The 13,250-nt window shown below is 48.6% G+C and overlaps 1 protein-coding gene across 1 annotated transcript in view; it reads right to left on the bottom strand.

Moving 5' to 3' along the window:
- CORIN (corin, serine peptidase) overlaps positions 1 to 12,407 on the bottom strand; it is a 129,316-nt gene extending 116,909 nt beyond the window's left edge. Inside the window, exon 1 of the mRNA XM_075422040.1 lies at positions 12,239 to 12,407. Within this exon, the coding sequence (XP_075278155.1) occupies positions 12,239 to 12,313 (75 nt within the window). The 5' untranslated portion in view covers positions 12,314 to 12,407. The remainder of the gene's footprint in view (positions 1 to 12,238) is intronic.
- Positions 12,408 to 13,250: the final 843 nt, after the last annotated feature.

Genomic DNA, 13,250 nt, shown 5'->3' with positions numbered 1-13,250 from the left:
GAAGACTTAGAAGCAGAATTCTTGAGGGCAGACTGAAAGAAACCAACCCTAAATGCTGAAGATTTTGGCACAGAATAGATTTAGCACAGCACTGGACCAAAGCATATCCTCAATACTCGAAGAGTACTGGTGCAACTTCCCTTTCTACCACTGTTATTAGAAAATTTGATTCAAGAAAGACTTTTTTGAACTAAATACTGTGTGCACCATAGTTAGGAAGAGTCAGTGTTTGTTTTTTAAGGCAACAAGTCATTTGCTTTTGATACAATCAGGTTTTCTATTAAACAAGAATATAGTCAGAATACAGGATGCTTAAAAGCATCAGATAATTTCTTCTGACAGCTAAAAAATTCTGTCCCTAATGAAATGCCATTAATCACTGCTTACCTGAGTGCCATTCTGTCAGTGATGACTGCAGTAATGGAAATACACCATGAAGTAACTCTGAGCTAATTTCAGTGCAGATTTTTAAAAAATCCTAGGCTTATCTAGGACAGCCGGGTCAGACCGCTCACAGTTGATTTTCTGAAGCCACAGAGGCAGAAAAAGGGAAGATGGGAAAAAAATACAGTCCCATCTGACTACAGAAAGACATCGGACCAAAATTCACAGTTTATATTCTGCAAGATGCGAGGAGAATTTGATCTCATGAGTGTCATTTTGATAACATGCCTGTCATATTAAAGCACAGAAATGACAGGTTACATTAAGATTTATGTGTGAAAAGCCTATGGTAGCATGCAATTTTCCTTTTAGACATAAAAGTATCTAAGTTACTGGTCTATAAAACAGCCTGAATCGTGGTTTAAGCACTTGACAAAAATATATCCTGCTCTTATCACCACAAACCAAACAGATGTTCTCCCAATAAGGAAATATCATTGAGGCTAACAGCCTGCTGTCAGTATCTTCTGCGTACGATGAGCTCCTAAAAGAAATGTGGAAGACTGCCTGCTGTAGGTGACCCTGCTTCAGCAGGGGGGTTGGACTAGACCCACAGAGGTCCCTTCCAACCCCGAACATTCTGTGAAGACAGCTATTGGATCAGAAGCATCAAAATATGTTGAACAAGCCATAAACCAAAGTACGATGTAGTGTTCATGTTGGAAAGAAGTGGAAAAATGACAAAATGACAGAAAGAATGTCATTACGGGGCAGTAAACAAGTGGCCTTGCAGAAGTCCTCATAATGTCATTGAGGAATCTGCTACCTACCCAAGAAATCATTCATGTCTGGAAAACCTGTTAGATCATGACAACCATCTGCAGTCCCTTCCATATCCTTGATCTTATTCCTCTCCTACTGTTGAAGCAGTGCTCTGTTGTCAGCTCCTGTGATTTTATCAGCTCTCGTGATGCTGGTCATAAAGCTCTAGATATTGGATTCACATGACCATTCCAGCCATCACAGCTTTCCTTCCCCTGTAAGGGAAGATGGTTTCCAGTTCTCATGGCTACAGAGCAAAAGCTGAACATGTGAAGTGTCAATGTTTAAACACACAGCAGCATATATAAAGAAATCTAAACATACACATTCTTACAGCTTCTTTTGACCGACTCACAAAATCCAGATGCCTGGGAGTAACAGAAGCTGCAAGTGTTCCACAATTTTTATCAGTTCAGTCCTGTTCACGTGAAGAATTGGGAGTCAGCGATGCGCTTCTGATTGACTACTTCATCATCCAAAAAAAAAATAACACAGTGCTTTAACAGTCACTGCAATAAGTAGAAAGTGTAAGATAAATCCTCCAAAGCTACAAAGTCACAGGCCAAAAACGGAACAGGCAAAAAGTCACTGGAAACAAGATTTTGCATAACCTTTCATTTTCAGTGTTACAGGAATCAGAGAGCCAAACTGAAATGGACCAACTGAAGAATGAATGTTAAGGCAGCATAAGAAATTGGATACTAAGCAGCTTTTGTCCGCAAAAACAAGTAACGCTCAAATTCCAGTACACACCAATTTAAGAACAGAAGTGCCATAGTGGTTCTGAAAGGAAATAGTGCAAGTAGGGGGGGGAACAAACAACTTTTCGTACAGCAAGGCAGCAAAAAAATAAAACCTTTCTCATACAGCAAGACAGCAAAGATGAGAAGCATGTTATTATCCCATGAATTGTTATTTGCGCAATGAAATGCACTGGTTTTCCTGATAATTCGATTTCACTGTAATCCTGTAACTTCTCCCAGGTAACTCCATACCCTCAGATGAATTATAAATTGCTGGCATAATTCAAAGTTCATTTTGATGACCAGACCGGCTTTGTCATCCATGAAATAAAACACTCTGATTTACCCCTGTTTTAACCACTGAAATATAAACATACTGAGTCATCGTACTAATCTGAAATACATAGTATCCCAGTAAGGGAGCTGTCATATAAAGCCGGGCATATATTTCCAAAAGAAATACTTGGTCGCTGCTACATGCCATGTCCAGCCAGATTCTTTTGGCTGAAGCAGAAACCTGAAACACCTTCAATCTTCCTGACTTAAATTTCCACTTAGAGTAGAATGGCATCTGTGATGTTTCTTCGTGTACAGAAGACACAATGTGTAAAGTGATTTTTTTTCGCCTTTCAGGCTACCATAGAGACCAATCAGCCACTTCTTCTCTTCAGGTGACCTTTCAAGCTGTTATTCATCCAGCATGAGACGCAGTTCAGTAAAAATCCACAGAGGGCATCACCAGAAATCACCAATTCAGACTAATGAATGTTGATGTGGTATTCTTTCCTTCATTTCTGTTGTACAAATTTGGGGTTCTTAACTCCTGACAAATAATTTCAGCAGTTTTGTGAGTCACTGAGACATCTTGAAGCTGAGAAATTGTGGAGATATGCATGAGAAGCTCAGAAGAGATGAGGTGACATTACCCAGCTCTGTGACAAGGCAGCTCTGACTCTGCTCCAGCTTCAGTTTGAGACAGAGCCAGCAGTAAGTTTGCAAAGATAAAATCCAAACATAACCGTGGTGTTGCAGTTCTCCGTGTGTTTGAGACCCTGCATTACTGCCTGCCAAGCTAGACCTTTGGAGTATGCCTCCAGCGCTGCCCAAGCAGCGTGACTGCAGACGCCTCAGACACAGCCCACCCTCGCTTTGAACTTTCTAGCCGCGGTACGACCAGCCGTCAAAGCCTCCGACGCACGCAGTTCCAAACCTGATTTTATCCGGGATGACAGATGCTGTGCTGCCAGCGGTGTTACCAGTGTCCAGGTTACCATCTTCCAGCGTCTGCTTAGTTTAAGAGAGCTAGCTGCTGCTGCCACAGCTCTTTCATAATTCATTCTCCTGAAGGCTTTGCGGGAGGTGCAACTAAGCTGGTCACTCAGACAGAAGTGCTACGGCCAGGAGATGTGGAGCTCCGAGGAGTTTATTCTCCTTTCATCTAGTTCTTTCGGGAAAGGGTCCAGTATTTTATCTTGGCAACAGAGTGGTTTATAAAGGCACTTTGAAAAGCATCTACTTGATAATTGAAATAAATCTAAATAAATAAAGTAATAATTGGTCTAGCTGAGAAGACTTGATTTAGAAAGCAGAAAGTTGTTCACATGCAAACTATTGACCTTGGTTCTCCATTAAAGGGATCTATGCTTAACATCTCGTGGAAAACAAAGGATTTTCTTGGATTCCATGTGTCTGGTGCGATACCGATAACTGCTCTCCACCTCATTTAAAATGAGAATTAGACACATCATTTAGCCTTCATATAGGGTCAGTACTGATCACTCTTCAAAAGCTGAATTAGAAGAAAGGGAAAAAAAGAATATCACTACTAGAGAACAGTAGTATCACCTCTTCAATAGCAATATGTGTGAATATCTTCCTTTTTCAAAAAAAGTGCTGCTGAACAGCGATTGCACTTTGGCATAAATGTTAATTATTTACATACTTATTCATATATTGTACTTATTTACAATTATTTATAATTTCACTGATGTAAACTTGCAAATGTAACAATGGCTGCTTCCCATATTCACAATGGAACTTTGTTGAAATTTCAAGAACATTCAGATTAAGAAATAGTTCAGTTGATGGCAACCTTACTACAATTCTATGCTCTCTTTATTACTAACATCTGGTGGCAAAGATCTGTGATGCTGCCATGCCTCATAAGCTGAGCAAGATTTAGTAAACATATGGAAGACATCAAAAATTTTTCAAAAACTGAAGTGTCTATGGAAGACATCCATTTTAAGGACGAGACTACGGTTAGCACTATCTGATATTTCTCAATACCAGGACATGAACGACTATTCAGCCTACCCCAGCAGGAACCGGGAAGTGTTTTGGGGAAATTTAACTTTAATTAATGCAGAATTCATGCTTTGGGGGTTATTAGTTTCGTTTAAGTTTCTAGGGCTTGTAAAAATTACTCATGAAAGTTTCAACAGTGTCATGCTGTTTTTCTGAACACACCCAGAGACCACTCTAACGCCTTCCTGGCTACCCAGATGTTTGCTGCATTGAGGTTTGCTCTAGCTAGTAGAGCAGTGATGGCAAGTCCCTGGCTATACACTGCTGAGAATCACAATTCAACAGGCAGGGGAGTAACACAGCCCTCGCTTCAGCTTCCTGCTTTGCTGGGAATTCAATGAGCAGATGCCTGCACAAGAGCCATTAGCACCAGAAAGCAAAATTAGAAACCATAAAAAAATCACATAAAAATAATCTTAGCAGTCTAATTCGTGACAATAAAGAGATTTTGAAAAAGAATTTTGAGGGGGTGGAGGGATACAGTTCGAGGAAAACCTACTCTTAAAAGCAGCTTTCAAGCCTGGAAAACTAGAAAGGACAAAAAGAAACCCTGCCTGCCCTATGGCCCACATTCAGCCTATCAGTCACCACCGGTGTAGAAACCCCACCAGAAGCCCCTTCCTGCACAAAGCAACGAGACCTCGTAATTGGACGTACCCTTTTTTTTTCCTATTAATGTCTGATCAGTAGGCTTAGACTTGTGAACTTACAGGTGACCAGTACCTCTTGTATGTGCCATGCACATTGCTGGGTATGCAATTTCTTTACCTATTTAAAACCAGAAGCTTTCAGTGACATGAACTGGATGCTAAACTGGAATGCAAGCTGAACTAATGGCAGGAATCTTCTCAGAAGCATTTGTCTCTGTATGTTTCATGCATTTCTTATTCACTTTTCTCTAAAACTTCTATTCTTACACTGTAAATGACTGCCTAGAAGAAACTAAAATTTTGGATTTGAATGTGTAATGTCAACTTTACACTACTGACTTTCTTCTGAATTGTGAATAAAAAGATACTAACCCTTAGACCAAGAATAAGAGCAGCAGCAATACTAATCAAAGGACACGACGTGGTTTAGAGTCAAAGCAAAGCTTCACCTCTTCAGCTTCCCTGGATGTTTATTTGTCCTCTTCCCAAAGATGAAAATGGACTTAACGCAATGTCTCACAGGTTAATAACCTCCTACCTATAAAACTCAGAGGTGACTCATTCGTTCTTCACTAGGACACCACGTTGTTCAGAAACATGTCGTCGTTGAACAATTTACTTCAGTAGGGGAAAACGAAGAAAGGGAAGGATATTTTTTGAAACTACCAGGACATCTTGGCAGAAATAACTGAAGAGGTGACTAGAGATTAAACCTATTCATTATTGCTGAAGTTGTGAAAAAATGAGCTGATACAGAAAACTCAAGTTTAAAAGGCACTTACATTGGTGTATGCATTTGAGTACGACTTTATCAAAGTTAAATACCCTATACCTTAGAGTATCAAAAGTTTATGGATCGTGTAAGGATTTGTAGGATAAAAGCTTCCATCTAAGTCACTGAAACAATAACAAACTGGTGAATTATCTTACCAAAGAAGAAAAATCCTACTGCGTTTGTGGCTAGGACTACTCAATTGAATTGTCATTCCTAGAACGGATGCCAGCTTTCCTCCCATTCACATTTTCTTTTCAAATATACAAGAGTCACATAATAATCCTGTCTATGCCGAGGAAAAAGCAAATGCAAACCATCTGGGTTCTTAGCCATCCCAAACCACTATCAACACTATTCCATATACTCTGACTTCATAGGGAAAAGGAGAACTGTTAATAACTTCTAAACACATTCAATCATCATTTCAGAGTTCCTTTCCAGCCTCGTCTACATGCACTACAATTACTTAAACTTGCACCTTTAAAGTGGCTGAGCAGGGACAAACCTGAACTTAAAAAAGGCATTTGCTACTTAATTATTTTGTTACATGGTTGCTACAAATCAAACAGCAAGATTTCAAAAAAAAAAAAAAAGAAAGAAAAAAAAGATAGCTGCTTACTCTACAGTTCCTGATATTCTTTCAGACATATTATCTATTCAGATAATATTCATACGTGCACAGAACTAGCGTCTTTCAAAGAACAGGATGTCTCTCAACACTGTGACAGCAAAAACGCACAGGCAAGGTGAGCTCAGCCATCTGGGTTTCTTCCTGAAGATGTGAAAATGCAGGAGGCTGGGGAGAGCCTGACAACTGTAGCATGTTCTGCTTCTACAATGTCCGGGTCCCACTGGTCCTGGGACAACTTTAATAAAGGCAAGATAATCCACCCAGCAACAGATTTGACATCAGAAGCAGGAGCAATGAAAGAAGTGTCCGTGTCACACCGCTCGCCCACGGAAGCCCAGAGCAGACGTAACTGGATATTACAGATATGCGCTGTATTACACACGACTGCAGAGCTGCAGGTCTGAGAGGCGTGCGACGGAAAGCTCCAGGGTGCTACCAGTGGGTTTATTTCCACGAGAATGCCCCGACTGCTTTCTGAAACCTAACGAGAGGAAGAACGCGAGGAGCACATAGGTGATTGCTTACTGCTTCATTCAGGGGCAGCAAGGGGAAAAAATGAGCATCTCTTTCCCTAGGAAATGCTTCCTGAGTCTGAGGCGGTCTCCAGTAACTTTCAGTAATATTGGAGTGACAGTAGAGGCCATGTTGAAACTGGGAGCTCTTTGAGGTGAGCAGGAATGGCAGCTGCTCCAGGCAATTGCTATTGCTGTTAAATCCCTGTTAAGTTAAATCTCTCTGCTGTCAAGCAGATCAGGCGTGGAAGATTCTAGCACGTTAGTTTTTAAAACACTAGGTGCTGTGTGTGGCAGAACTGAGTGTTGCAGGTTTGAGGGAGAGAAGGAGGGAAAGACAGGCTTCGACAGGCACCAAGCAGCCGGTCCCAACGCACGAGCACCATCCACCGAGCATCGATCGTGAACTCTCTCTGAACTACGACACACGAATCGGAACAGATGCAGTCTGATGCTGACCCAGAGAAGCAAACCCATGTCTACCTTCCCTTCCTTTCCCCTAAGGACTGTGTGAAGATGACTTCAATGTTCAATATAGAAAATGCTTTTTTTGCTAGAAAAAGCGAGCCTTGGAACTCAGGAAGAGCAGTAGCTTACAGGAGCACCTGCAATGATGCAATGTGACAGTCGTCTTCCCCACAGGTTCACAGGAGCTGTCCCCCATGGATTATTCCACAGGGGACAAGTTGGAAAAGTTTTAAAAAGGAAAAGTTTTAAAAACTGCCTCAATTTCTGTGTCCTCTCTGAAAAAAATTAATAAGCAATACGTATTGATTTAGCACGTATGCAAAGGCTGGGTTGCCACAGAATGCACACTGGTGTGGGAAACACGATTTGCCATGAGGGGCAGGGCTTGAATCATCAAAGCATAAACTTCACCGTTCCAAAGCAGCTCTGGCACTATCTGATTTTCAGCCTCTTTTCACTTTCTACAGGGCAACGTGTTAACAGTACCTTATGCTGGCAACAACACTAACAAAAATAGAGAATTACAGACTGCGTGGCATCCAGAGAAGCAGACGCCGCAGGGGTTCCCCTCTAATGATGGTGAAAAGGAGCTGAAGGACAGCTGGATTCATGTCATCCCTTTGAGATTTGGGGATCAGGGAAGAGGGACAGGGGAGCAGACAGCCACGGGGGTAACATTGCTTTGAGCCAACACACTTTCCCAAGGGGATGCTACGATGAGGTGGCCACCGCTTCTAGATCCTTCTGCCCCTGATTACATGGACATCTGTACTGGGGGTAGGTGGCAAGCTGCTGGCAGCAGGAGGACTGCTGGCATGGTCTCCATCAGAAGAGACCAAGGACTGGCCGGTGCTGGACATGGCCACTTCCAGCTGGCTCCACTCCGCGGGACACTGCTGAGCCCATCAGCAAAGCTGGTGGTCCCTCTGTGAAAACATATTTAAGAAAGGGCAAAAAACACCTGACAGGCAGAGGGGACGTGGAAAAAGAGTGAGAAACAGCAGTGCAAACACCAAGGTCAGAGGAGAAGTGGGTGCTCCATGGCAGAGCAGATATTCCCAGAAGGACTGCAGCCTGCAAAGGATCCACACCGGAGTGGAGGAAGAGTGAGAAGGAAGGAGCAGCAGAGAAGAGCCACAGAAGAAGGCTCCTTGCCTCACGGAAGGGACCAGGTACCACTGGCAGCCATAACACGGGGCGAGGAGCGGAGTCCGGAGCAAAGCCGAGCCTGGGGATGGAGGGGGAGAGGTGCTTTCCCTGAGCGTTTTAACGCTTGCTGCTTTTTATGGTTTTGTTTCACAATACCCGAATCGGTAATTAAATATTTATATGGGAGAATGTGTCCCTTCAGGGGAGCTGAAGGTAGGCACGGGATGAAATCTAACTCGGGCTTCAGCGGCAGCAAGGTCCTCGTCGCTTTTTGAAGCAGCAAGCTCCTGCTCGATTGTCGTCTCATTACTATTTTTAATATTAAACCGTTATCCCTGTTCCTTTCGCCTTGGCCGATTGTAAAGACAAGCCGAAATTTAAAAAAAAAAAAAAAAAGAAAGAAAAAAAAAAGACGAGTTGGAAGGGAGCTGCCTGTTCCACAACAGAGGAGCAGAAACCGGTTACGCTTCTATCTGACAGTTAAAAAAGGAGGGAAAGGAAAAGAATTCACCGTTTGGGTATTAAAGCGCACGTCGACGCGCGGGAGCCGCTCGCCTGAGGGGAGCCGCGCGCGCAGGGAGCCGTTGGCCTGAGGGGAGCCGCTCGCCTGAGGGGAGCCGCGCGCGCGCAGGGAGCCGCTCGCCTGAGGGGAGCCGCGCGCGCAGGGAGCCGCTCGCCTGAGGGGAGCCGCGCGCGCAGGGAGCCGCTCGCGCGCAGGCAGCCGCTGGCCTGAGGGGAGCGGGCGGCGCCGCGTCCGGCGGGCCCCGGCGCTGGGACCTGCCGGGCGCTGGGGGGGGGGGGCTGCCCGGCCGCTCTATTTTTACGACGGTATTTCTCGCCTTGAGACTTTCCACTGCAGGCGGCGCGGGTCAGGGGGATCCGCTCCGCCGGGGGAATCTGACAGGTCAGCCCAGCGAGAGTTATTTATAGAGGGAAGGGGTGCGATCGGCATCGTGTTCGTCCGTGGCGGGGGCTGCGGCGGGGAAAGCCCCAGCGCCGGGCGTGGCAGCTGAGCCTGGGGAGAGGGGGCAGCCCGGGCCGGCCGGAGGACACAGGAGCTGCGACCTGAGCCAAGGAGGCCAGCCGCCTAGGCAAGACCCCCGCGCTCTTCCTCCTCTTCCCCCCCCAAGTTTTCCTCTCGGGAAGCGCGGAACCCACTTCACACACGTATAAACTCCCGACGTTATGGATCCCAGCAAGCAGACGGGGACTCATGACCCAGACTGAGCCTCAGGACAGTTGCAGACAAAACTGCACACCTTCACATGACAAGAACTGACTGCAGAGGGTCAGTAGGAATTAAAAATACAGAGGCAATGAGGGTAGTCGAGCCGGAGCCTGCCTGGCCACTGTCTGCAGAGGTTGTTCTCTGTGTGAAGACCTTTTCAAAGGGGGATTTAAATTCTCCTTGTCCTACCGTGACAACCCATCGCTTCACAAGGAGGTATCATCCACCTTTCTCCCCCAGCGCTGGAGAATTGTACTCACCTAACCTGCCATTTGTGAGGTCCATTTCTTTTTGGTAGGGAAAGAAACTGGGACAGAGTAGAAACACCCGTTCTTTCCAACTGCAATCAGACTGCCCCCCTCAAGCCCTGCTGCTTAGCGGCTTCGTCCTGAAGGCACTTAAAAACCAGGAGGTGCCCAGCTGCCACATTTGGAAGAGCTTGGGCCATGTGTGCAAGTCTAGAACTGCCCTGCTGCAAGTGGCCTGCCACCCACGCCTGCCAGACCCTGGCTGGCATTCAGAAACAAGGAGTTCATCTGGCCTTGGAAGCCCTCGCCGAGGATACCCGACACGCGGGCAGGATTTGATTCTTCCCACTCAATGTAGTGGCAGCTGCCACCTTTTAAAACCTGACCGCACCAGGACATAGTGCCGCTGCTCAGCCTGAACGCAGATGACCGGGTACCCACAGCCTCCTGGAGCCACGGCTCCCAACTCCCAAGGAAGCGCCTGCAGAGCTGATATTGTGCCTCCTGCGTTGGGATGGCCTGAACCTGCCAGGCCCCAGCGTGGCGAAGACTCGCTGCACCCCAGCCAGCCACCAGGCCCCACCGATGGAAGCATGGCATTTGTTGGCAAGAGAGGTTGAGTAGCGGTGAGAGCAAGAGCTGCTGGGTTTCTTCGCTGGGTGTAACCATGCCGATGTTCCCCTGCCTGTTCTGCCTTCTCTCGGAAGGAGCGTTCCCTGTCTGGGTGCTTATCCACCCCAGCCTCTGCACGCACTCCTCGCTTGGCCGTGCAAGTAATGGCAAGAAATTATGTGTCTGGCAGTACGGGGACTTGGTGTAACAGCAGGACAATAATGTTCCTCGAGGGAGCAGAGTGCTAAGGCCTAAACATGTATATCAGCTTAGCAACAAAAAAAAAAAGCAGCTCCTGCATTCAAGTAAGCCTGCATTTTTAAATAATTACTGGCACTGTTAAGAGCCCTGGCTTTCATTTGCACCTGCAGACATCATCTAAGACATAATTAACAGCTAAACAATAATACAGATGTATTAAATCGCCCTGCGTGCATCGCACATTGTACAGAACACCTCCAGTCGTGACACATTTCAAAGCATCTCACATTTTTGACTCACTGCACACTGAAGTTATCTACCAGAGGCACACGGTAGAGTGCCAGCAAGGATTTCTGGACAGGAAGCAAACGCCTTCTTCAATATTTTATAGTCCCAGCTCCAGAAGACTGAGGAAAGCCAATGTTTTGTCCCCACGGTCCCAGCGGATACTAACGGAGCGCAAGCGGATTGCTCTAACCTGGGCAAGCGAGCTGTGCCGCCTGGCTCACCGCCCCGAGAGCCTGCTCGGGAAAACGGGTGCTGGCGGCTTCCTTCAACACGGCTGATGATGATGATGGTGTGCGAGGTTGGAGGGCTGGGCTTCCCCACGGGCAGCAGACCCGGCCGTCGGGGCACCCCGTAAAGTGCTGGTGGAGGAGGGAACCAAAGCCCCAAGCGTTTCCTCCCCGCCAGAGGCTTGGACATTGTCCGGGATTCCTACAGGAGGAGCCTCCAGCTTCCTACAGAACCTCCAGGCACCCAGGAGGTGCCACCAGCGTTTACACACGAGCACGGCGGTTGCGCGGTTTCCTCCGTTTCTCCTTTGGGCCGTTTGGGTTACCTCAGCGACACGCCGATCCGGCGCTGCCCGTGTCACAGCTCCCGAGAAGAGATCTCCAGCTAAGGCACCCGTCACAAAAACAAAACTAAAGAATTGCGATTTAGTCCTGCTGGCCGCTCCATCTTTTCGGAACGCAGGAAGGGTGTCAGCGCCCACATGGAAAAATCCATTCCCGTATTTTTACTGCTGAAAGCTAAACCTTCCCAGGAGACGCCACGAACGCATTAAAAGCTCCCGGTATTTGATGTCACTGAAGAGTTTCACCATCCCAGCCAGACTGCTAATAATTTAAACTACAGGTTAATTAATTAACCGCGTCCGAGGATCCTGCAGTTTAAACCGAGCGGAGCGGAGCAGACCACCGCGCACCGGCTCCCCGGAGCCCGGCCGCGGGCCGAGCCCCAACTCCGCTCCAGCGAACGCAGCCGGACCTGTTGCCACCGGTCTCCTTCCAGCGCCGGAGCAGTCACCGGGCGCGGCGGCCCGGCCGATCTGCGCCTCGGGCTTCGGGAGAGAACCGGGCGGAGGGAAACGCCGACAGCGACCGGTCGTTACCTGCGCTTCTCCCGCACAGCCGCGCACCGCCCCTGCGTGCGGGGCTCGGGCGTTCCCCGCCGCTCCCTCCCGGCCGCCCCTCGAGCCCCCGGCCCTGGGGCTTCCCCCTTACCCGGCTGGCGGAGAGGACCTGCCGGTAGCGCTCCTCCTCCGCGGGCAGGGCAGGGAGCTGCTGCATGGAGAGCATGCCCCGGCTGCCGCCGAGCCCGCCGCCTCCCGCGCATCCACGCTTGCGGGGCGTGGGGGTGCGGGGGGGCTCCGCATTTTGTCTGCTCGGCAGACCCCCCCTCCCCCCTCCGCCACCCAATAATAATAAACCTCCGCGAGAAGCCGCCGCATCCCCTCCCCTTTGGCTCTACCCCGAGAGACGGCCCACTCGCTGATTCCGCCCCAAAACCGCACCCCGAGGTGGGCGCAGCCTTTGCCCCCCCGACAAAGGGCTCCAGGTGGCCGGGGACGGTGTGCGGGGCAGAAACCCGCGCAGCTGGCCCCTCGCACCCCCCTGGCTCCGAGACGAGGGCTGAAAGCGGAGGAAAGGGGCGGGTGGCTCCGGCGGGTGGAAGCTCCCGCAGCCGGCGACAGGTTGCTCCGGCGCCTGCCCCGCAAGCCCGCCGTGCCCCGTCCCTCCCCTGCTCCGCGACCGGCCCCGGGGACCCGGAGCGCCTCGGCTCTCGCTGCAAACCTCGAAGCCAAGCTCCCAGCCCAGAGACAAGTGCCGCCCGGAGCTGCGAATGACAGAGCAAATACCCCACCCCCCCGAGACGGCGTTTTTCCAGATGTGCATTTTGATGGGTTTGTCCCCTCTCCCCCGCACCTGCCCCCGAAGATGCCCCCCGAGCCTGACTGAAGCCCCGGCCCGCGTGCTGCCCGCGCCACCCAAGAACGCGAAAGACAACGGGACAAGAAGCAGTGGTGACGGGCAGAAACGGGCGCTACCAGAACAGCAGCAGCTCCGACCCCTTCCGGGAGCCAGAGAGCTGGCCCCGGCACCACGACTGCGTTCCGAGATGACATCTGTAAAACAGAAAGACCTCTGGGTTGTACAGCACCTGTTTTAGTGCTTCTGAAATGCTATCCTTCAAAATGTGAGTTGGAAAACACCCCAAAAATGTGAACAACCACCT

The sequence above is a fragment of the Opisthocomus hoazin genome, chromosome 5 (assembly GCF_030867145.1).
Source record: "Opisthocomus hoazin isolate bOpiHoa1 chromosome 5, bOpiHoa1.hap1, whole genome shotgun sequence".
Taxonomy (NCBI): Eukaryota; Metazoa; Chordata; class Aves; order Opisthocomiformes; family Opisthocomidae; genus Opisthocomus; species Opisthocomus hoazin.
The sequence above is the reverse complement of the archived record's forward strand: the minus strand, read 5'-3'. Positions and strand labels throughout refer to the sequence as shown.